General features: G+C 40.1%; 1 protein-coding gene across 1 annotated transcript in view; it reads right to left on the bottom strand.

The window, feature by feature from the left end:
* The window catches only part of TARBP1 (TAR (HIV-1) RNA binding protein 1), a 35,665-nt gene extending 11,276 nt beyond the window's left edge, over positions 1-24,389 (bottom strand). The window contains exons 1-22 of the mRNA XM_044451407.1: positions 23,498-24,389; positions 21,596-21,693; positions 20,771-20,840; positions 19,929-20,077; positions 18,214-18,266; positions 17,272-17,369; positions 16,614-16,749; positions 16,430-16,526; positions 14,323-14,412; positions 13,586-13,721; positions 12,540-12,639; positions 10,774-10,949; positions 9,899-9,996; positions 8,632-8,793; positions 7,641-7,831; positions 6,969-7,218; positions 5,460-5,659; positions 5,215-5,286; positions 4,156-4,276; positions 2,748-2,858; positions 1,666-1,815; positions 1,266-1,352 (exon numbers count right to left, since the gene is read on the bottom strand). Coding sequence (XP_044307342.1) covers positions 1,266-1,352; positions 1,666-1,815; positions 2,748-2,858; positions 4,156-4,276; positions 5,215-5,286; positions 5,460-5,659; positions 6,969-7,218; positions 7,641-7,831; positions 8,632-8,793; positions 9,899-9,996; positions 10,774-10,949; positions 12,540-12,639; positions 13,586-13,721; positions 14,323-14,412; positions 16,430-16,526; positions 16,614-16,749; positions 17,272-17,369; positions 18,214-18,266; positions 19,929-20,077; positions 20,771-20,840; positions 21,596-21,693; positions 23,498-24,389 — 3,537 coding nt within the window. The remainder of the gene's footprint in view (positions 1-1,265; positions 1,353-1,665; positions 1,816-2,747; positions 2,859-4,155; positions 4,277-5,214; positions 5,287-5,459; positions 5,660-6,968; positions 7,219-7,640; positions 7,832-8,631; positions 8,794-9,898; positions 9,997-10,773; positions 10,950-12,539; positions 12,640-13,585; positions 13,722-14,322; positions 14,413-16,429; positions 16,527-16,613; positions 16,750-17,271; positions 17,370-18,213; positions 18,267-19,928; positions 20,078-20,770; positions 20,841-21,595; positions 21,694-23,497) is intronic.
* Between the last annotated feature and the right edge of the window lie 1,346 nt (positions 24,390-25,735).

Here is a 25,735-nt window from a genome sequence, read left to right as displayed (position 1 = left end):
CATCAGTATGTGCTGTCCTATCTTGTCAATGTCCTTGTAAGTTTGAGCTGTCAAAGGGAGTGAAATGCAATAGGTAACATGCAAGGAAGCTGACAAGATGACTCTGAATAGTGATACAATTGCCTCAGGAAAGTAATACCAAGCGAGAGGGGAGAACAGGAAAAGTAGATGAGCCAAAAAAAGGCTGGAGGGATGCACTATCTCTCCGTGCACAAGTTAATTCTCTCACTTTTAAGTGCTGAACCAACACTTGCCATTACACTGCTTCTACTCAACACTTCCCTGAGTCTCCAGCAAATGGAAGAATAGGTTATACTGGCTCCCTGCCTTTTCACAGCTCCCCTTAAGTTGCACAAAATTCACCTTTTACTTGTAAGTCTTTACATTTGGATCAATTTCCAATCCAATACTTCGCTGTCTTTAAAATTGCACAAATATTTCAAACAATTTAGAAAAAATACTGTATAAGAAAGCAGCAAAAGGGAGATAGGGAGCAAGTATCTCCTCTTTTTTTGTCTTGCTGGAGGCTCAGAGAACTCTCAGTTCAACAGCTGAAGGTGAAAGGATTGTCTGGTTCTTACCAAGTATGCACAAATTTTCCTATATTCCTATATGCTGTCTCCCCACGCTAATTTTCTTGTTTGTTACCAACTGTACTTTGCTCCCTTTGACTGATGAAACTTAGGAGGACAACGACAAAGCAAGACTACTTATATGGAACAGCCATAAACCTTCACATTCAAAATTCAAAGAAGTTGAGTCTATAAAGTTGAGTCACTAGTTGAGTCACTAGTTGAGTCACTAGTCATATGGCTACAGGCTATTTCCAGGATCAGGAACAGCATGCCTTTGAATAACAGATACTGGGAAACAAGGGGAAGGGCTATTGTCCTCATATCCTGCTTGTAGACGTCTCATATTCATGTGACACTCGTGGAATGTTGAACTAGGCAGGTCAGGGGCAGGCTCCCATTGGCCCTCCAGATGTTCTGGCTTAGTATTGACATTCTTCACCATTGACTATACTGGCTACGGACGATGAAGTTGCAAGACAAACCATCTAAAGGGCCACATGTTGCTCAACCTAGATATAGGCCTTAGATTTGATGGGAAACATCTCTTTCCATGTTTGATAAATTTGAGGGGGCTTCACAGGCAGCCTCACATACAGCCTATGGCAGCAATCTCAGACTGCTATTAGGATGGGGATGGTAGATTTTAAAAAAAATACCTACACAATTTCTCAGCTTCAACCGAGTACCTACCTTTTCACATGTATCTTGCAGAATTATGTCAAAATGTGACAGCACTGCTAAAAATGTGCAAATGCTAGTTTTAAGATGGTCTTCACCCTGAAAAATAATCCACATTAATAGCAAGATTTCTCAATCCATATAGTTCCTTACATTTTAGCTATACTTTCCAATCAGACTGACACCTAGGCAAAAGTCAATCATCTGTTCCAAATGATTACTCTATAAAACTCTATTATTATAGATATTGCCAGTGGCAATGTTAGGACACATGTCATCTAGAGCAATCTGTATAAGCAAAAGAAAATAGTTGCATTACTTGAACACAAAATAAAAGCAATTATCTTGGGTGAAAACTGTGCAAGTAAAAGCACTCTATATATGCATTCAAATGTCATTATTATTTACTCACATAGTCAAAGCAATCCCAAAATTTTGGGAAAAATTGGGGAAATTTATGTAGGATCAAGATGATATTCCATTCTATTAAATACTTCACAGATGCTTGATTGTTGCTATGTGCAGCCTGAAGAATTCTGTCAATAGTTCTTGTTAAAATATCCTAAACAAAATATGAGGCATCGGATTGACTGTACTTTGCAAAGCTTCTTCAATATACACAAATTTTCTTCCTCAGATTCACAAAAAATAAATACATTTATTTTCTAATAATTATTTGAACCAAGTGCAACATTAGAACATGACATTTCCATGTGATCTAATTTAGGGTTTCTGACCTAAATGTAAACTTTCTTCTCTAGGTAATCTCATTTGTATCCTATGCTAAAACAAAAATGACTGACATTAAGAGAAGCAAATATGGTAGAATAGCTTTTATTAAGTGTCTACAAAGCTAAGACAGGTCCGAATCTGCTCAGCCACAATGTTCACCATATATAAGCTAGCTCTCAACCTTATCTGGTACACAAAAACCAGATCCACACATTCTGGAAGAAATTCCTGGGTTGTCAAACTGAGGAATTACAGGAATAAACAGAACACATGAACCAAACCCACTTATGATAAATATCTAGGAGCACCCAGTTCCTGGGTTAATTAAAAACAGAAACAGCAAGTGCACATCTCACACAGTCCCATAAGTTCCCACACTTTCTGGGTTGAACAACCCAGGAATTGCTGCCATATTCTGCCTGTTGACCCCAGAGGGATTAAACAGATTAGACAGACAAGCAGTGTGGGTTAACTGCTCAGTGGAACTGGCAGGATATAAGCAAATCAGCAGGTTCATAAGTGCTTTATTGGCTTCTGCCCATTATCTATTAATACATACCTAGAATGTCTGCAGAATTCACCAAAAAGCTCCATTTTGCTTTTCAAATTACAGGCACTCAGCCACCTGAGCTTGCTACTAGAAGGAATGCTTGCTAAAAAGAACATTTTCATACTTGCGGTGGCATGTGCTTCCACAGCCAGTAATGCTCTTTTAATTATAAACTTCCTTTCAAAAGTACTAAATTCTGTGCAAGACAGTACCTCATGAAGTTTTGGAAACATCACCAACAACGTCTGCCACAGTCGATTTTTAATTCTGTGTTGTAAAGAGTTCACATAATAGCGATTTTTTGTTTTGGACATGAATTCAGCCTGCAGTGAATGTAACACTGATGATGAATATTATGATAGTTTTGGTTAAAAAAAAATCATACTCTGCTTTTTCCTCCACAGTGAAGATTACCATCAATTAAAACACCCAGACATTCTATTTTGTTAAAATGGGGCTGAAACAGTACGCAAGCTTTCCTTTCAGAAATGATGCCAGTCATGTTAAACTAGATTTTAATTTTACAGAAATTCTGAAGCCATTAAAAAACTTTTACAACCAAAAACTGAGAATTTTGATGTGCATACATAATCAGCATGAAATGCTTACAGAGTGATCCTAAGCCCCAGACCCTTGGCTAGATGGTGTTACCATGGGGATGAAATGTCGCTGCCACTGTGTAGGGCTCACAGCTACCCCAGTGGTTCCTAGTATGCCTGCTGAATATGGTTGCCACTTCCACTGGTAACAGGTCCCAAAATAGAGGGAGGTTAGGACAGGGGTAGATCAGTCCCATGCACCTACCTATTTCTGCTCCCCTTGAAAAATGGAAGGAATTAAAAAAACATTTATCAGCCTATAAATCAATGCACTATTGAACATATTTAAGGAATTTACAGAGAAATCCAACATATTTTTGCTCAGAGGTAAGATCCAATCTGTTTAATAGAGCTTACTCCTAGAGCAATAAAGAAAAACTTGGTTTGCAAGAACTTACCAGCTGAAAAACTGATGTTCTCAGAGCCATGCACATATGACTTCTACTTTAGCACACAACTACAATTGGCTGCTTTATAGTTGCACAATATGATGTGTTACATCAGACTGTGGGCTTGTTCAGAGGCTAAACAACCCATGGTTAACCTATGCTCTCTAAACCATCAGTGGCCCGGGTTCAGACAACTACAACCCCATGAACAAACTTACTGTGGGTTGTGTACTCAAGTGGAAGAAGCAGGAGAACTGGAGACAGCACTCCTGCTCATTTAAACCATTGGGTTGTCATTGTGAACAAACCGCCTCACAGTATGTCACAATCTTTGAGGGTAGAAGTGAAAAAGTCAGTCACCTGGGTGGGGGCTTGGACAAAAGAAAAATGAATATAGGGTAATTGCTATGCAAATTTCTAGCTTTATAAATTGTTATTATAACAAAACATGCACAGTACTAACCAGCAAGATCTTCTGTGGGAAAAACAGTCTAGCAAAAGGGTCCATTTTTGAACACCAAAAGGCCACAGGCAATAAAGAATAGAGGCTTCCTAAACCATAACAACCAGTGCAGTCCAATTATCAAAGCCTAGATATCCAGTATCCATGAAATACCATAAATAATTCTCACTTTATCAAGCAGTTTCATGACAAAGTCTTCTATAAACTTCTTGTGCAGTGTATTCAATTCATCTAGCAAGCAGAGAAATTTGATGGCACAAACTCTCACATAATGGTCATCTCTGTTTGTACTGTAATACAGAGTAATCAGATATGAGAATTAGATATTAGAATGTTTTCTGTAATGGTATAACATTAAAATTTGGACCTGTAATCCTCTATACCAGTGATGGCGAACCTATGGCATGGGTGCCCAAAGGGGCACACAGCGCCCTCTCTGTCGGCACGGGATTGCCCCAGCAGCCATGCGCATATTCAGAAGGATTAAGGGCGCCAGGCAATGACATCACTCATTAGCCACAATTCGCTGAGCTTTCGCATGGAAGCTCTGGACTGTGATTTCACCGGGATGCAGGTGGCGCAGTGGTTTAAACTGCTGTGCTGCTGGGCTGGTTGATTGAAAGGTCGTCAGTTCGAGTCTTCACCACCCGTTGTGATTTTAGCAGAATTTAGGAAATACACTCAGATGCCTTTTTCAGGGCCAGCCAAAAGCTGGTGGTCAGTGGAATGTTGCCCCCTTTTGCTGGTGGTCAGCAAATTTAGGTTTTATTGCAGTGTTGGCATTTTGCGATAAATAAGTGGATTCTGAGTTTCAGTTTGGGCACTCAGTCTCTAAAAGGTTTGCCATCACTGCTCTATACCCTCACATGGGCACAAGTCTCATTGAACTTCATGGCACATACTTTTGAGGAAACATTCATAACTCTAACATTGTATAAACAAGAGTGTTGCAAAAACAACTGTGCATCTGAGGTTGTTTCATGCAGAGGGTTTTTTGGCTATAGCAGGAATATCAACTCAGTTCAATGAATGGGTCAATACCAAATTATGTATTTTCACATACATTAATATAGCCATACAGTCAATAAAAGAATATTTATTAACATAATAAAAGCTGAACATTTACAAAAAAAAGTCCTGGGGAGAATGCTATGAAAACAGAATGCTATGAAAGAAAACAGATTAAAATTACTATTAACTATTACAAACAAAATAACTAAATACTGACCTTTCTGTAACAACATTTGCTGCACATTCATCTCCGAGATTTTGTACAAATGCACATACTTCCTGAATGAGTCTTGATATTAATATGCATTTAAGTAGTGAAGAAAAAGAAAACAGAAAATGAAGTATTTTTAAATGTTCCAGTATTATTTATTTACTAGATCCTAAGCTATTAGGCCAGGCAATTCCACAGCAAGTACTGTCTATATGTAACACAAAAGTGACTTGAGTTTCTTTTCTTTTTACCTTTGATCACGCCTGAAAACAGTTCCAAACAAACATCCTTCTATGAGGAGTTCACTGTAATTGCTTGCATTTGAAAAGGCTTTTTCAACCTCACTTGAGTCATCAGAAGTAGGATGTATCCAAGACTGACAGCAATAACTCAACAGCACATTAAAGACTCCAGTCCTTGTAGAGGACATTTCGATCATCTGAAATATGATCTAAGAGAGGGGATGAAAATCACGGACTTCCACAATGATAACACAGATTTGTACCTGAACTGATGGAGCTGATTCCCTTGGTTTGTTTTTTAATTTATTAAATCCCTCATAAAAAAAATTCTCTAGGCAGTGTAAGCCTCCCCCTCCAACTTCCCTTTCTGTGCTCCTCCGCCTCCCAAATCTGCTCAGCATTGGATGTCCCAGTCTAATATAGACTTCAGGAAAGTGCTGGGTGGAGGGGGAAAAGGTGAAAGCTTCTTGCATGAATAGAAGACTGCTTGTACAACCCAGGATGTCACTCACACACCCTTTAATATGTGTTTAAAATATGCAACACCTGTTTCAGAGCGGGTAACTCGGTCCTTTTCCAATACTGGATTACTATAAAAGCTTGAATTTTGCATTTCACGGTTTGAATTACATTCTGATGCATTACAGTTTCATCAATATTCTGATTATGCTTTCCCTTCACTAACAGATTATGTCCTGATTTTATTGAGTAATGTGACTCCTGGGTCATTACAAAAGATAAATGTATATGTCAGGAGTTCATCCACACTGGATGGGTTCACTCTATATTGCTGGTGCACGCCTACAGAAAGAATTTCTTTTTATAAAATTACTTTGCTGCTGTTGCTTGTCTCAGTCAGACAACAAACTAAGGGAATTAAGTGTAGCAAAAACCATAATCTTGACAAATATATTCTGGCATAAGCTTTTATGCAACATAGAAGAATGTTTTGTTTTATAGTCAAATAGATTTGTGAAGATGCTACAAAAAGATTGTTCTAATTAACTACAGTTTCTCATTTCGTCCAAACAGACAAATGGTTTTCCAGGTTCTGAACAACTATGCTTTAATATTCCTAGTTCCTGGTAAATTAAGAGCACTTGATTTAATCACATCTCAGGGAGAAGCAACAGTGCTGTATGAGTGGGCAAAATACTTGGATAATAAGCTCATATGAATGTATCCACCAAGAATAAAGACCTAGGGAAAGAACCAGTGGTTTAAAACATTTTACCTCTTTTATTTTTGTGTAAGCTTGGCTCTTGCTCTTTGCTGCAGCAGCAAGGACTTCAGGATCAAACACAAACTGAACAAAAGCTTTTAAATTAGGCCAAAAGATCAGCTGTGTGTTGCTAAGAGAAAATATAATTTTCCATGCTAAATCAAAAGTCTCTATGCACAGAGATTCAGCAGATTCTAGGAGCTGAAGAAAAAGCAAGAAAAATAGCATTCAGCATCCGAGGGGCAAGAAACAAACCTCATAAAGCTTTGTATCGCTTTAAGCTTTAAACTACTTACCTTGGAAATGAGTATTTGCATGCAACGAAACACAGGTAAAACATGGTCAGAAGGAAGAATCATTATTGCTTCCAGGGCAGATTGTAAAGTTCTTGTGCACTTTTGAATAGAAAAAAATTGTTCCAGACTTTTGCCCTTAGAAACGTTTTGATAATTGTTGAGAGTAAAATGGAGACAAACCCACTGATCGCGTATGTAACGTGCTACAATTTTCCCCCATCCTTGATGAGATGCTTGCTCCTCAAGGGAACTATGAAAGTTAAAAAAAAAACCCCACTTTTAGTTCATCTTAAAAATGATGATTTCTTTAAGCAGATAAGGTGACTGTATTTTCAAAAAATAGCCTAAATCAACATCTAATTGTATATCATAAGTTAATTATAAATTAAATTAAAATCAAATAGAAACAGGCATATACTTCACTGGCAATATAATTCTATAGACATATATTGGAAACACTTGCAAGTAAGTGTGCTTATGAGCACAGGGTTAATTAAACCCTAAAGTCATTACCTTCTAAGAAATTAGATAACAGGAGCATACCAGGAACTGGAAAGTCAAAGGATTAAAAAAATCCTGAAAGATATTCTGCATGTTTTGAGCAAGCGAGTAGTAATATTATATTATTTCAGTACAACTAAAGATCTGAATCTATGGGATTGACAAATATACCTATTTGTTTCCATACTGCAAGGCTTCTTTAATACATGGTTAAGTTTTGCACAGGAAAAAGCTGTTTTTAAGGTGTCAACAGCTGGCAGAGATTCAAGCTGAAGTTCTGGCTTCTCATCAATAATTTCACAAACCGCACAGAGTGAAGCCATGCTCACTACCTTCTGAATCTGATCCCCAACTTTTACCTCCTGAAAATGAAGATATAACAGTAATTTCAATTTTTAAAGCCTATTATAATGTTCTCTAATATGTTATTTAAATATCAAAAGCTATCAAAAATCTTCCCACTAGTCTGAGTGCAGACAAAGTTCTGTTATGTGTACAGGGCTAGATCTTAGACATAGACCCCTGAAATCAGTGACACTTAAGCACAGTTAACATGCATTCAATGGTCCACTCCAAGTATGACGAAGTATCGATCCATTCCAATATTTCTGGCATTAGAGTCAGGTTAAAACTATGCATGGAACGCATTCCTAAAAAAAAGATGTAAATTATCTGGGTATCACTGAACTGTCCAGCATTGAGTGTCCTCACCCTAATCTCACAGATTGTTTCAATCCATCAATGTACTTCGCATTTTCACATCTCCTGCCCAGACTCCAATATCAAACTTCATAGCCAGTGCACATGCATGCATTACATTCTCTTAGCTGCACACAGATATTTTATGCTGGTATGGATCCATACAGCTACTACTTGCTATGCCACAAAAATGGGAATATGGACCCAGTTTTGATTGTATGCTATTTCCAGAATGAACTGGAAAACATTAATTTAGTAAATATATTTGCATCTAACAGGCCATTTCTTGCCTGATTTTCTACTATAAAGAGAGCAGTGTCACATTACCATTCAACCCAGACTTCATGAAGCTCAATGTTTATTAATACTTCAAAATAGCATGAAGAACTGGTTTTGGCATAAATATTTGTGTTATACATAAGCATTATGATTCAAGTTTCTATTTTGGGACTTTCAAAATTACCTCTTCACTACCCCTCCTTTGCAGATTACAGAGAGAGGCATTTATTAGAGAGGAGATGAAGCTGCAGTTAGATGGTCCCCTTTTCTGAACATTGGTTGAGCAGAAGTTCATAAATTCTGACAACACTTCTAGATATAAATCACAGCGCTGCAGATCTACGATCTAAAATAAAGTGGTGAGTTATTAAAGGTTGCCATTTTAAGAAATCTAGATGAAAAGGCTTACACAAAAGTTACTTTAAAATGTAAGACTGTAAAAGTAAGTGAAAATATTCAGACCACAATCCAGAAAGCTAGCTAATACAAGCCACATTTGGGTAAACAAAGTAAGTTCCATGGTTCACTGGATGCAGGTTTCGTCATTCTTCTTCTGCAGGGAGATCCTGATAGGCATTAACAGATTCCTGATGTCCCCCATCTCCCTTTTTGGCTCATATGCACAAATGTGCAGGCAAGTAACATGCTAACTATTCCAAGGATTGGGAGATCAGTATGGACATCCTATATCCCACAGATTCCTTCCTTTTCACTCCAGTTACACAAGCTCCAGAGTTCCCATAGCTTAATACAGACAAATGCCACATTACCCTAACTATTGCAATAGCTCAACATCCGACATTGTATTAGTCTACAGTTGTTTTCTCCTTAATAACTTGTCATCCAAGACAAATTACACAAATGATTGTCTGTGAATTAGTTTGCCTCTCCCCAAACACAGCATCATTGAAGCCAATTAATCAGAAATAACTGATAGATAAAATAAACCAAACTCTAACCATTTGGGATAAAATATTGTACACAACTAAAAGAGAATTATAAATTATCTGGTTTGATAAATGTCTACCAACAATCATAAAAAGCATTTCTCTTTCAAATAATTTCCTGAACATTATGTTGAAGAAAAACTAGTTTTGCTGTTACAAGTTGTCAAATCATCTCCAACTCAGGGCAACAGTATGACTGAATGTTCTTCAAAAGGTCCTGTCCATGTCAGCCCTGCTCAGCTCTTGTAAACTCAAGGATTTTGCTTCCTTCATGGAATTAATCCATCTCATAGTTGGTCTTCCTTTTTTCCTTCTGCCTTCGACTTACTCTAGCATTACTCCCTTCTACAGTGAGTTTTGCCCCCTCATGAGGAGTCCAAAGTACAACAGCTTCAGTTTTGTCATTTTTGCTTCCATTCCAAACTAGACCATTCCACATTATTTCCACCTTTCTGTATAAGAATAAACATAACTGCCACAGCAGTGTATGCTGTAAATACTTACAGTATCTAATTCATTTGCTGTAAGTTTTCTGAGGAGAAAATCCAAAATACTTTCTGTGGCAGGCAAAAATGAATTCTGGAGAAACATTATTACCCCATCTGTTCAAAAATACATTATAATAAAGTGGTCAAACTTACATACTGCTCCCAAAATTAAATGATACAAATTTGATTCAGCACGACACACTAACAGTGACCACAGTTAAAGCATACAACTGGGTAAGTTGTGGAAAATAGAAACTGAAGCCAAATCTTACTGGGTGGAATCCAGTTAGAATGCCTCATCAAAAGGTCCCATTAGTGGAAGAGGGAAACGGGTAATTCCCCGGTGGCCTAGCCTCCGATTCCATACAGTGGGAATCACCCCCTTCCCACTGGACTGAGTAAAGCCATCTGTCAGCTGAAGTACACTAGCTGGATTTCACCCCTAACCCCCAAATGCACTGTTTTACATAAATAGTAAAAAACATTATTCATCATTCCAAGTGTCTAGTATTCTAAAGAGCAGCTCTTGGGAGCAATTTTAACTGCCAGAAGTAAAAATAAAATGTTGCTTACAAAACAATCATATTTTTCACATATACCTTCTATGCAAAAACAAAAATGAGTATGATATGATAAAACGGGCTACAATATTCTTTGGAATATATGCTTTTCCTTTCCAGCTATCAAAGTTCTTTCTGTATTCAGATATTTCTTAAGGATATTTTAATCCCTTGTAAGATGATTTTGGAAGATCTTTGAAGACATAGTACCACTTACCTGAACATGAACTACAATTACTTGTTAACAGAGACTGTGTTGTTCACTATTACTTTGTTGCACCAGAGAGAGGAGTAAGATTGATAAAAGCAAGAAACTGAAGATGCCACTAACCAACTTGAGGTCTAGAACATCTGACTGAACAAAGCTGCAGGAGCTTCAATAGCAGATGTAGGCTTTTATCGGCTTTCAGTGATGAGATATAGGGATTAGTGCCAAGTTTCAGCAAAATATCCAACAGAGGGTTTAGAAGACGCTTTAGCTCAATCCGTTCTGTGCAGCCATTGCCACTAGACAAAAGAAACTTTAAACAATGAGGAAAACATATTCTGTTTCTTCTGCAACTTAAGAACCTTAAGAGTTTTAATATTGAATTGCATTATTGTATTTTATTAAGTGCAGCCAGAGTGGGTTGTCAATTTATTTACCCTGTTAGCCGTCAAGAGACGTTAGTAATTGGACGGCATACAAATTTCATAAATAAATAAATACACCTAAGAAGAGCCATTGTAGATCAGACCCAGGTTCTCTCTAGTCCAATATTCCAATCACGCAGTGGCCAAGCAGCTGCCCATGATGCACCCACAAGCTGGGTATGAGGGTAACAGCACCCATCTGCTCATGTTCCCCAGCAACCTGTGCAGACAGGCATGCCACCTCTGATACAATTGGTAGTGCAGGATAGTTGCCATTGATAGCCTTATCTGCCTTTAATTATTCAACCCTTTTAAAAAGCCAAACTTCAAGGTAAATAAGGTACAGGAGGTGGCAAATTTCTCTCACTGAAGTTACATTTAGACGTTGCACACTATAGAAAGCAAGAGAAAGCACCAACGTGGCACGATTTCAAGAAAGAATAGTTCAAACCTTTGCACGACCGAACACATTTGCCAATGTACAGACAGGCAAAAGGGTATATTCATGTGTTTTTCAAATAGCTGAACACAGTTTGAAAGATGGATTATTGCTCTTAAGTTTTTGAAAGCCTGCAAAGCCTATTCCATCAAGGCGGGAGACTGGCAAAAGAAATGCACACAATATGTGCACTAGCACACACTTTCAATTGTCTTAAACCTACAGCCCGCGTACAAACAACTTTCTCAACTGGCAAAATGTCAGGAAACCACCAACCTATAGACAAGTAAAAGCATTCTGAACTCAAAGCAGCAATCCCTGAAACCACTTCCCCTGCAAATGGCCCTTTATCTCAGTACATCTCTTTGCAAAGTGATAAAAGATGTGAATAAGGAGATCCACAAAACATTGAAGCAAGCGTGCCCATGTTTAAGTCAATTTATGAGCTGCCTTCTATCAAATCAGACCAAAGATTCATTTACCCCGATCTTCAACTCTTTCCTATCCATAATGCCTTAAAAATGAGGTTTTCATCTGAGACTGTTTATTATAAACATGATTTACATTATCCCACGTAAGCCTAACTCCCCCCTGGACTTTATTTTATAGAGCTAATAAAGCAAAGTCTGCTCAAGTAGTTGTGGACTGTATCCTAAGATAAATGCAACAGAAACACATTCATGCATGCATATCCATGAAATTGTCTCTCATTTAGCCAAAAAACCAAGATCCACTAAGACGCTGTAGCCCCTATCTCACAAGAAGAACTTCACTGCAAGGGGGAAGCAAAGCTGGTCCTGCCAGCCAGAGAAGGAACAGCAATGGGATGCCTGTTTCCTTGCCAAGAACTTTGCAGCTTAGAACTAGCATTGAATGTGTTATCTTCTCTCCTATTCCTTTTTCTTGTTGCATTGTGTCTTTTATACTGTAAGCCCAAAGGCAGAGACTTCTTATTAATCTCTGTAAGCTGCTTTGCTTCAAAGAGTGGGTAAAATGATTTAATTAATAAATAATTACTTACTTACTTGTATTCATGCCTCATCTCCTCCACATCTGCAGCCAGAAGAATCATTGCAGCAACAAGTTTAGCTTCAAACCCATCAGGCATAAGGCAATCTTCAGTTGCTATAACAATTAAATTTAGTTTTTAAAATAAAATGTTGCACAGCTAGATTTTAAGATGCATGTTTTCAGATTCCTCATAAATACAACCACTTCATGATCAGTCCAGTCTAACTATATTCCCTACTTGCTGTGTTGTAAATGAAGATTTAAAATGTGTTAAGCTTAACAAGCATTGCTACTCTGAACACATAGGCAAAGTCCAGTTGGAGTAGAAAGTTTTAGAAGAAAAAAATGAAAAACTGAAAAAAGGAAACATAACACAGTAGGATGGAGAGTCTATTGCCCTTTTATATCAAATAAGCCATCATCTACATCAATTGAAGAATTAGAATTCAATCATTTTTGGCAATAAAGACATTAATTTTGCCAGATTCGAGTATATTAAAAAAACTAATCCTATTTGATGAAGATAACTAAAGTAAAACAACTTTATCTTATTCTTTCAAATGATCTTTACCATATGAATAAACTGCTTTGGTGCCATAGTCTACAATTAAACATTTCTGCATCAACAACTCAGGTGGTAGCAAGGTAAAAGGGACACACATTGGGTTGTAGTCAGACAACATGGCATAGGATGATCCTACACTGAAACAGTGCCCATGTGATGGCCATATCCATGTAAGTCCCTAACCAAAATGGCACACTGCAATCTGGCGCACGTGCACTGGGCATATCCATAGGCCATGTGTGCTAATGCTGTGATAGCACCACTGCACACTTTCAAATACACATTTAAAGGAGGATGAAATCATTTAACCAGCTAAATCACACCAGTAGGATTCTGACATTTTTGTTTTGAACAGTACGTTTTCAAATTCTGCTTAGATTTAGAAGAGGTTTGCCAAAAAGCATGAGTGGCCACTGTACAAAAGGTACAATTCCAAAGTTGATACTACATGCCCGTATTGCTTTTATCAAAAAATATTATTTACAGAATACTTACAATCGGCTACAGGTACTTTCAGATAATCCTTCACAAGAAATTGCACATAGACACTTAATACACTTTTGTCTTGAGGTGCATCACAGTTTAAAGGCCTTTGAAAGTGTCTGTCATTTATATGCAACCAATCACAAAGCTAAGCGAAACAAAACAAATTATTATTACAACCCATCACACCACTACTTTCCTACAAAACAAGCACGACTTTGTCTGCCTATTTACACTTCCACTGTTCACACATTTCTATTTCAGGATATTTTAAGTTGCATCACAATTACATAAAATAAATAGGCACATTCTCAGTTTCTTCAGGTATGGGCCAATTCTAGGATTTGTATTGTCAGCAGATAGCTCCTTAGAATGAAATCTTCCCCAGTCTGGGTCTCTGCACCCCAGAAAGAATCTCTTTTGGATCAGAGGAGACTCAGTGAAGGCCTGAGATGTGGTGTGGGAGGCTGCAATGCAAGGGGGGAATCAAAGGAAGGCAGACAGATACAGCTTGAGCAAGCATAGCTCCTGCCTGGGGGAGCTGACAGAGGGTTTCCTGAGGATCCCTGGTGCCTCCATAGAGGCCTCTTAGAGGGCTGCAGTGGAGAAAAGCAAGTGGGAGAGCCACACCATACAAAGAGACTTCTGGTTGCTGCATTCTGGATACCACGCCTTATAATCAGACTTGTTGTCACCAAGACTGACACGACTAATCAATTGATATTTTGACTTGATTTCATTTCTCTTACCATTGTCCACAAAACAGTCCCTCTGCCCAATGACTCATCTGGTCTCAGACATATAATGAAGTTTGAAATATCTGAAAGGGAGACTTTCTCCTAAAGAAATCAATTTTAGTAAGATTCACTAGAAACGAGGAACAAAACTAGGTACAAGGTTACCTTAGACATAATACTTTCATTTTGTAACTTAGATAAGGCAATTAAAAGCAAGCATCAACCTTGCTATTTACCTGGCACAGAAATAAAATGTCCTTTTCAGTTGCCTTGATCAACTAAGGAAAAATTACCAAATTCTTGTTCTATTCTGTTAACTATATTTGACAGTACAATGCCTTTCAAAAGTCTTATTCACTGAAGGCACAATCCTAGCTAGCTGGGGCATGCTTGGAATTATTGGCCTTTTCTCTGCCTGAACAGAAAAAGACAGAGTCTAGAGAGTCCAAGGAGGGGTTCAGTCCCTGTTCCAACCTCAGAAACTTCAAGCTTCAAGGGTCTCAGACCTCGGGCAGCCTGCTCTCTCTGTCCCCATAGCTGGCACAGAAAGAGCTGTGCCGGTTGAGGTCAGAAAAGCGACCTCAGAGTTGGAGGTTTGTAGGTGGAGTGTTGGGGCATAAGACTCTGTCATATATAAAGTGCCTCAGCCTCTCCTCCATGCAAGCCAGAGCAAAAGACATTGACACCCCAAGTTTGCCTCTTCACTCCTGCACTCTCTTGGGTACCCATCATGCTCTGAGATTGGAGGGCTATGGGCAAACATATTTGATTGTATTGTAAAAACAAAACAACTTTTGTTCATTTTAGTTTATCAGCATTTATCTCTATTAATTTAGTTAACATCCAAATAGTCTTTCAGGTTGCACCTATTCAAAGTGAGGGAACAAATCTCAGAACTACTAATATTTTGTATACAATGACTGTCAATCTATCCAAAACATTTAAAAGAGCACAAAAAAGCAATTTCCTTTGAATACAGTACTACAGTGTATTACTACAAAAGTAATACATGTTGTAAAACACATTAGGATATAATTTTCCATATTAAGTTCTACTATCAGTTCTACTGAATCCCCGTGTTCATTTTCAGAGGAGAAAAATAAAAAGCCAATGTTTCCCTTGAATACAGACAGTAGCATGAAAATGCACATTTAAAAAACAGCTCTTCATTTCATGTTCAAACTGAGATGCAGTGAGTCCCACATACATTTTCAAGAAGTCAAGAAATGCATGACATTTTTTTTGAGTACTAACAGAATGCAATAAAACTTGGTATATTCATTTATGATATAATTTTGCATATGAAAGGGAATGGTCCTATGGTCCCAAGGCATTGTCTGGAGGGCTACAGGATAGCTCAGATTCCCTACTGCAAGGTCAGAGACAATACTCCCATCTCACTGCTTGGAATCAGCGCCCCAACCACCTTCGCTACTCATGGCCATTGCAAGAAAGAACCACAGTGGCTGCTCTCAGGGTCAGAACACATTCTCCAAGAAGCATCAAAGGGGACTGGAAAAGAAGGAGACTGGAGCAGCGGGGCTAGAAAGTATCCTAAAGCTGTTCCAGCCTCCTCCCCTCCGTTCCTGAAGTGTCATTGCTAAATAGCTAAAAAACCAACAAACATTCAGCGACAGTGGTGATGATGCCACTCCTTTTGACCTACAATGGATGCCTGCAAGCCTACAAGTCTGAGGGCTTACTGCTATCCCCACAGGACTGTGCCCTTAACTGCCTGTATCCAATGTTAGTTCTACTTAGAGTACACTCGTAAAATGAATGGAATATTAATATGGAAGAATAATGGAAGTATCCAATGTAACCTAGCATTAATATAACTTACATTGCATGAGCATAAATTTTCTCTAGCATAAAGCCAAAGGTTCCTGTCATATCAGCAAGTGTTTTTGGTGTTACAAAATAATGCACACCTGTATTATTTTTGTTGCTTTGTTTTAAAAACTTGGAGCCTGGAAAGATAATTTAAACAGGGATGACATTTCACCTGAAATTAAAGAATTTTGAAATTCTCTATCTTTAATTAGGTCGTGAATGCTATCATCAATGCTGTGGAACAACAAATACATTTGCAAATATATTTTGGAACAGAAAGACTTACTGTATCTGTTAAATGTATAGCTGCTTCAAGAAGATAGCACTGAGCAGCTCCTCGCAAGAGAATCTGATGTGTGATCATAGTACACTGCAGAACTTCTCTGCAAACAGAGAAAATGCATATGTTCAAAAGTTAAAAATAAAGCAAGTATGTAAAACATTCACATAAAAACAAATCAAAATACTACCTCAGAGCTAGGAGTCCTTCACCATCCAGTGCCCTGTATGCTGGAATATGGGCCAGTGCCATGGAGAGAAATAAAATGGGAACAGCACACCAGTGTCTATTGCTCATCTTTTGTATAAACTTTAACAAAAAATCACCTTAAAAGAGAAAAAGAAAAAAATATATACTGCATAATAGACTTACACCTTTTCTGTGAAGCTGTTCAAGAAATGGGCACCCTGTTCTCTTTTTTATCTGGCCACCCTAGTCACTATGAGGATAAAATGGGGTTGGGAAGACTTGTTTCTCATCTCCTGCCAAGCTAGAATCATATTCCACATAACATACTCTGAGTATTCCGAACGCAGAGCGGGAAGGAAGAAAAAGAGCAATCTGAGATGAGAGAGAGTTATGCACTGAACTACCTTCCGCTAGCTTTCCACTAGTGCTCAGCCGCAAACTATGGGAATAAAATAAAGGCTTAGTGGAAACCAAGGCAGTGCCTTCCCCAGTGCTAGGTTTACAACCTAGGCAGAGCAATAGTCCAAGAGAGATGACTGTATGATCAATGCACACAGCAATTTCTCCTTCTCTCAAATGGCACCCAATTTTAGTCTCTTTGTATGACTGAAGAACTGAGTTTTATGCAATTCCAAAACCAAATCTAAAACTAAACATACTTTTTTCTTTATCTGGGAGGTTTGTGAAGAAAGTAGCCAAAAATTTCTGCAGCTTCATTCCTAATGGAGGAAAGGTTCCTATAATTTGGCCTGATGCCCTGTTTAGTTAAGGAAAAAAAATATATTAGAGAACACTTAAAGCCAAGATTACCAACTGACTGCAACCTACTAGTTTACTATTATTAAATACACTTGCATAAATCTCTATATGGATATTTTATGCTGACATTGTCTGTAGGCCCTTGGGTAAGTCAGAGTCCCAGCTTTGACCTGAAGAAAAGGTCAGTGCTGGGACTCCAACCTCAGAAGGCCGCAACTGCAGTCAGCAGGGATCTTCCAGGTGGGCTCCAAAGACAGAAGGCCACCTTCAGAGCTGAAGTGGGGTGGGAAGGTGTTCCAGGCATAGTGAGGAAAGGAGCAAAGCACTGCCATCCTCCAAAGAATGCTACTGGTGTCTCAGCCTCTCCTCCTCCTTACATTTAGACAACACAATTTAACCATCTGTTTTGGAGGTCAAGGAGTGCCTGGAGCTAATCCAAGCTTCTGTAGTATTCTGATCTTCCAGTGATACCTGTAACCCTCCAAGTTCAGAAAGTTATGGGCCAGACACTCTGGATGAAATCCCAGAAACAGGATATATGTAGTATTGTAAATGTAAGTATATTATAGATTCATTTAATTATAAAGTAATTATACAAGTTGGAATTCTTTTCATTCCTCATCAAAACTGAAGGGAAGGTCTTGGTTCAATTTCTGTCAGTGGCTCTGAGAAAGTTATAGGGTGACATATAAAATAAATAAATAAGATTTTAAGATACTTGTAAATATTCAGATCACCAAGAGATTCATTAATAATTGTCTTTTAAAATCGGCTTATCATTTAGCTTCTTCAGAGATTCAGTTATTCAATTTTTCATGGAATATAATTTTTCACTGCATTACCTGCTATACAGAGAACTTTCTGAAAGAGCATCCATTAAAGGGCCAATAATGAACTAAAGAAAGAAATCACACTTGTGTTAACAGAAATAACACTTTTATTTGTTCTACATTTAATATATTTTTACATATTACTGATTCCTAATAAAATTTCTATTAATAGAGAACTTAATTATAAAACAAAGTAAGCATGCCTTTACTAAAGAACAACTTTGGATGTGGTTTTACAAAAAAAGAAAAGCAAAACCTTCCACTGCACTATAAAGGAATTAAGAATCAGCTTTATGAAGAAAGTTTTAATATAAAACAACTAAACCATGTAAGTTTCAAAGCAGTGGAAAAAAGTATTCCATCTACTAAGTTATAAGCCAGCACACTTAGGGTAGAATCCAGAAATCAGGGTGCCCATAGCACTCTGAATACAGAGGACTACAGGCATCCTGTGCAGGTCAGTAGAAGCACAGAGAGGAAGGCCCCCTCTGCATTGTTCCCACCCTGCAAAAGACTTAGGCCATCTAAGTGTAGTAGCACTTTTGGCCATCTAAGTGTAGTAGCACCCCAGGGTAGGAGGAAATGAAGCTGAAATGCTACCAGGATACTTTGCATCATGGAATTTCCTGCCTCTTCCCCTCCTGCCTACCTGAAAACCCCCCAAACCTCATGTCCAAGGTTGTTCTTGCAACCTTACTTTTGGAGATGCAACCAGAATGGTCCTTTCCATGCTTGCTGTGAGGGCAGAGGAGTGCATGCTGAGCATGGAGACCTAGCTAGAAAGTTTGAGCATTCTGCTCTTCTTGTGGCTGGATTACTAAAAATTCCTGTGACGCCTAGACACTATGTAATGGCCCCAGGGATGTGCTGCTATTGCTCTTTTAAAAAATGAAAATGTGCTTCTATTAACTCCCAGGATGCTCTTTATAAAATACTAGCCCTGCCTCCTCCACACCTGTCTTGTACCCCAACAGTGGGATCGGCCTTAGTAAGTTGATGTATGCATTTATTATAGGAACTAGGGTCCCCTTAGATATCCCCTTATGTCATTGACTGCAGACCAGCCCTCAATAACAGAGCAAATCAGTCAGTGTGCACTTGGGATGCTGATGAATAATACTCAAGTGTTACAGAGGACTTTTCCTTGGATTTCCTTCAAGAGCTCTTGAACTGAAGAGCATGCTATGTACTCGTGCTCTCATTGTTTGCCATAACTTGTGTTAAAATTGGAATTTTTGCAAGAGCTGAGTAAGGCTGTCATGGATGGGGGACTTTGGAAGACATGCATTCATAGGGTCATCATAAGTCAGAGACAACTTGCCAGTACATAACAGCAACAACAAGATCTGGCCATTCCCAAAAGAGGGTTAAATCGTATTAATTCCCCTTAGCCCCACATAAAGGGAATTATAGGCATGGTAGGCATGTTGTGAGCAGAGCTGGCTAGAGCCAGGGATCAAACTAGATGGCCCAGGAGGCTCCTTCTGACTCGCGCTGTTTCTGTGTTTCTATAATAGAGACAGTAGAGTTCAGAGATACCATGACTAACTTTAGAGCAAGGTATACAACTTCCAGTCCGTCAGATATTTTGGCCAAAAGCTCCCATCAGCCCTGGCTAACATAATTTGTGGTGAGGACAAATTATGTTACCCAACTCATCTGGAGGGCTACATTTTGCCTAGATCAAAACAGGAAATCATAGAAGCAACGAGGGAACAAAACCTTACCTCTGAGAATTCTGGTGATGTGGGGAGATCTTTTGTTTGCCAGATTTCAAGAAAATGAATAATACCTTCTTTTGTTAACGTTTTGTTTTCACTGTCAAACATTCTTTGGTAAATGCACATGTGCCACGATGGGTGAAGCAGCCAACAACCTTTTGCAAAAAAAAGATTAAAAATTCACCTGAAAGTAGAGTGACAGGAATCTCTCAAGATACTTTCTCTAGCAATGTATGTGGGACAAGGAAGAATAACATGTACATGCATATTATTAAGTTATTATCACAGTAGCTTTGCATCTAACCACATTTTTTAAAAACTATTATTCTGATGTACATTAAACATCTAGCTGATTTTGACTGGTAAGGGCATTGTTACTTCTGTAACTGACTGTGCTCAAATGCCAGCCAAACATTTTGTAAATGTGCCTTCAGAGCCTCACAAACTTCTCATCCCACAGCCAATGAAAGTAATGTGAGGCCAAAAAAATATTAAGAGCACAATCCTTCCGCTCCCACATTTTCGTGAAAAGGTCTGAAGGAGCTGCCTCCTGGGTCACGCACGATGGTGCATGTGAAACAAGTGGCAGATGTATTCATGCTCTCTTTTATGAATCATATCTCAAGACAGAAATTATATGAACTTGCCTTTAGACTACAAGTCCTTCAAGGAATAAGAAACCCTTCTAGGGATTAAATTATATACATTGTTACCACCCATAAGAACTGGAAAATGATTACTTAAACTGCAGGGCAATCAAGTGCCAGGAATTTCTGCAATTCCCTCTGTCAAAGTCCCCCTTTGATACCCAAAAAAGCGAATGAAGCACTTGCCTGAAAAACACTTACCTTTGTGTTTTGATACTGCATACTCATATAAACTATTTAACTTTGGTAATACTGGTTTTATAACATGTATCTAAAATTGGAAAACAGGATTATATTAATTTGATTTACTCTATAAATCAATAGTACCATAAGTATAGCTTGAACTCCCAGGTTCAGTGCCTTCTCTGTGAACAGACACTTTTGTATAACGCTGCTTTGATGTACTTCAGTGGAACTTGGACAAGGCTATTATAGTTGCTTCCATGCTCAAATGTCACCCTCAACCCATCCCATGGAAACTGTTGCATTTTTTCCTCATTTAACTGGCACTTGATGTACACAGAATATTCAACACTGTGAAGATGTAAATATTTTTAGAGTGGCACAAAAGTGAACAAGAACAAACTGGCAGGTGTTGGCTGTGCAAGTATTCACCCTGTTTGCTGTGACATGCTCTGGGGCAACCCTCATGTGGAGTCCACCTGTGTGCCACATGATCTCGGATTAAATAGACCTGTTTCTAGAAGGCCCCAGAATTCATGGGGGGTGAACCTGACCAAACTGCATCATGAAGACCGTGCTGTCAAAACAACACAGGAATAAAGTTGTGCAGGCGCCCCAGTCAGGGGTGGGTTATAAGCTAAAGCAAACCCAAACTGTGAACATTCCCTGCAGTATCACTGACTCCATTATTATGGAAAAATTTTACTTAATAATAAAACAGGCTCTACCCTTGCTTCCATCAAGCTCTGTTCTTGCTGATGTACAGTCCTCTAATTTTGTATGTTTGCACCAGCAACAGAGGACAGCAATTTTCATCTGTGCTTTGTAAAAAATATTATTTACCTGATTTCCTTCCAGAGTCTCCATAATTAAAATGTAATTTTCCCAAAAGTGAGTAAGTTGTTCATTTTGTTCAGCACACCACCAGAACAGACACGGTTCTAAAAAATTAACGAGATAGAAAGATTTCTCCTCTCCTTTGCATGTCACTCACATGAAAAAGCTAATGAAACCAAACCACTTTCTCCCTAATAATCTTGCTAGTGACAAGAATTATTTCATAGGCAGAACTATATGCACTGAAAGCACAGCCTGAGATCTTCCAGCATCACCAGCCAAAAGTCTACATGGCACCATGAGTCAAACTTCCTTGCCAAGTATATCTAGAAGAGGGCCCAACTGGTTCTGACTTCTTCCCTGCCACCCTGACACTTATCTTGATATGAGACTCTGTCGTACCTCACCTGCAGTTACCCACCAGCCTCCCCTCTCCAGCCCACCAGTACAAGGATTATTCCCACTTTTATCACATGTACACCATGCCTGGCAAGTATCAGACTCTGCTACATATGAGGTGTGAGAGAACTTCACATTAGGAGTGATTGTGGTAGAGGAAAGATTGTGCCCAATATTTCTAAGTGTGCACTTCTGCTTTTAGCTGCTTTTTTACCTAATCTTCTTTCATGATCTAAGTCCATTCAGTGTTTTTTATGGCAAAATAGGATACTAACTTCACTGGATATTTCATGAACAATGAAAAAATGGCCTTCATTCTGGATACTGTTCTGCCCAATGTACTTCAGTATGAAACTTTAAATAAAGCTGTTGATTTCCTTTTCAGAGGGCAACTGCTGAACAGGGAAATTTGCTGCATCAAAGTGTGGCAGTTCTTAAATGCTCCACTATTCTAGATTTCCTAGAAAAGGTCACCTCTTTTTGTGCTCTTCTTAGTGAATGTATGAACATCGATAGAGACACAGCACTGTGGTTTTCCCATACACGTTTGCTGCCACTGAACCAGCTCCAAAGAGGCACTGCCATGTATTATCACAATTTCCAAGACAGTCTATTCCCAATGAGTAGTTCAAGTGCTTTGAAGGTTATGGCCACTAAGTATGCCAGAAGATTATTGACATAGTGGCAGTCTTATATTTGGGATAAACAGAGTGGCAACTGTCTGCCCCTACCCCACTCACTTGCAACAGAGAAATCCCCCAACCAGGTATATTGTCTCCAATGAAGGCAAGTGGGTTCCGCTTGCCATGTGTGATCTTGCCCTGCCTTCTTTTGACAATTTGAGTCAAATACTGAGCATCTGTCCTGCCCACCACCCTGCTGATAATCACCCAACACTGCAAAGCTAAGGAAATATTAGGACTACATTTCCTGTGCTTTAGTAGCTGCACACAAAGGGACATTTTTATTAAGTACAGTATTATTGCAGGAAGGACATGCCAAAGTTCTCTTTCACACACACTTCAGTAAAAGCACAAGAATCCTGTCATTTTGTTGCATCCCAACCAAAGCACATAAATGTTATGCATTGATTGCATTACCACAGAGATGCAACCCATCAAAAACCTTTGGGCTGGCCTAATAAAAGTATTATTCTGTATGGATACCTGCTTATAGCATTTACATCAAAGTGTAGTAATCATAGCGAAAAGGCCAGACATTCCAATGCTTCCAACCTATGGTCATCAGTACTTCTTGCCATGTGCAAGGGTCAATGTTTGGCATATCATTACTAACTCAGCTTTACATCAATGTTCGCCAAAAACTGCTTTATGTGGCTGAGGGTACACCCAGCCAATTTGCCACAAGCCTGGAAGTCAACTAGTGCAGGTTTTCCCCCACACCCCTGTGCTGAAGCTGATGTGAGTATAGGCCCTTTATCCAGTCTCAGTAACAAGCTACTTTATCCAGTCTCAGTAACAAGGAGGGTAACAGCCTCCAGATAGCTACCATTTCCTGGGTCTTGGCTGCACCTGCACTCTCCTCGCAGCTTTTCAGACAAGTCCACAGCCCGTTTCAACAAATAGCGAGCTCTTTTCCTGCACAGGGCGTCGTTCTCGGTCAGTCCTTTTTGCACTACTGTCCAGAAGCTACTGCAGAGCCTGGCGTCGAGCACCTGGGCGGCCTCGCCAGCAGAACCAGCACCATTCCTCTGCTGCGCGCCCGCGGGAAACACCGCGTCCGACAGGGCACTAAGGACCAGCAGCGCTCGGCTTGCCCTCTGAGGAGCCGTCTCTGGCGGCAGCATCAGCCCTTCCCACACGTGCCCCAAGGCGGCGCCATTCCTCCCCAGCGCCGGCAGCAGCCTCCCGGCCACCAGCACCGCCTTTTCCTCGTTTTCCTCCTCCTCCCCCCACAGCAGCCCCAGGGCCAGCCCCGCGCTTCGCTTTAGCAGGGCCGGCTCCCGCAACCAAGGGGCCACGGCGGCCAGAATCTCCACGGCGGCCTCCACCTGCCGCCACCCCGTCCCCTCGCAAGCGTGCAGAGCTTCCCGAGCCAGCTGCTCGGCTAGGGGGGAGCCACAAAGGGCGGCGCAGCAATGCAGCGCTCCACAGACGGCCCTCACCACGCGCCGCCATTCCTGCGGGGACTCCCCCGCCGCGGCGCCGCCGCCGCCGAGCAGCGTCCGGAGGCAGCGACCCAGCGCCGCCTCCCGAGCAACCCGCTTCTGCGCCGCCTCCCCGCGCCAGCCGCCACTCGCCGCGGCCGCCCGTTGCAGAAGGAGACGCAGCGACTCCGCTCGCTCAGCCGAGAGCGCCCCGTCTTCGCCGCCCACCGCCCGGAGCAGCGCGTCCGCGTCGCGGCACTGCGAGAGGAGCGCGTCCGCCAGCACGGTGTCCATGGCGGGAGCGCGCGGGCAGCCTCGCGCGCTTCCACCCGCCTGGAAGCAGAGCCGGAGACGGGCCTGGCAGGCCCCTCTCCTCGTGTGCTCCCCCAGCAGCCTTTGCGCGCAAGGTAGCCGCGGGCAAGGCGAGCAGTCGCCGGATGACAGGCCGTGCTGGTTGGCGTGCGGGGTCGGGCCAGGCCTTGCTGTGCGTCTTGAGAGCTGCAGGACAGGCGGGCACTCAGACAGGCCTCGCCTTCCCCCAGCGCATCGCTGTCCCTAGTGATGAACGGGCCTATGCGACTAGAGCAGGTTAGGGTTAAAGCTTGGAGGGTATACCGCAAAGTACAGAATTTTGGTTCTTTGCTTGGGAAGGTGGTATGTGCTCGCCTTCACAGCACTTACTTAAAGCAGCCTTGCACATGCAACTCTAGAGTCAATGTTCATGCGCAGCAGCTCACAGAAGTTTAAAATTGATCAATGAGCTTCACCTGGATCCATCCTGTAAAGCAGTCTTTCCCAACCTGTCTCTCCCCAGATGTTTGGGCTTCAACTCCCAAGCAGTATGGTTAAAATTCAGGAATTCTGGAAATCTTGTTCCTAAACACCTGGTTGGGGAAAGCTGTTCAAGAGAAATCCAGAAATATACCAGATTCAGGAGAACAACAGAAGAAGGCAATTATCTTTCCTGGGGACTTTCCAGAGGTATCTGATTGGATCCCTTGGGAAACAAGATGCTGGATGTCTTTGTTCTAATGTTACGTTTATCTGAAATATTTCTAGGCCATTTTTCCCAAATTATAACTCTTTTAAATTTGGTTTTAAATGTTTCATTGTTTACATGATAGTTTAATATGTTTTAATAGTGTATTTTTAATGTGCTGTTGGGAACTGCTCAGAGAGCTTCAGCTGTTGGGTGGTATAGAAAATAAAATAGGGCAAAAGTCCCCCAAGGGAGTTTTCAGCAAAAACAAAGAATCAATGAATATACTAAAATATCCAGCCCAAACCCAGACAGTACTAAAATTTAAGCACAATTGCTAGTTTTTCTGTTTTTATTTTTTTACTATTATTACATTCCATTTCTAAACTGCTTGTAGCCCTCTGGGTGGTTCACAACATTTCAGTCATCCAGTTTTCAATTATGTGAATTTTACTGTAGTATGCCACCTTGGGAGGAATATTGTCCTGAAAGGTGGCCAAGAAATATTTTAAATAAGTTTGCAGCTAAAAAACAGGACTATTCCTAATAAACATATTCAGGGAAAGGTCAGAGAAAATGGGAATTTCTTCAGAGGTCTCTTTTTGAAAATTAATTTTTAATGTGTTAAGAAAAACAGCTTGAAGATGGGAAAATGAGAATA

The sequence above is a fragment of the Varanus komodoensis genome, unplaced genomic scaffold, assembly GCF_004798865.1.
Source record: "Varanus komodoensis strain SLA01 unplaced genomic scaffold, ASM479886v1 scaffold1, whole genome shotgun sequence".
Lineage (NCBI taxonomy): Eukaryota > Metazoa > Chordata > Lepidosauria > Squamata > Varanidae > Varanus > Varanus komodoensis.
This window is presented reverse-complemented; position numbering and strand designations above follow the sequence as displayed.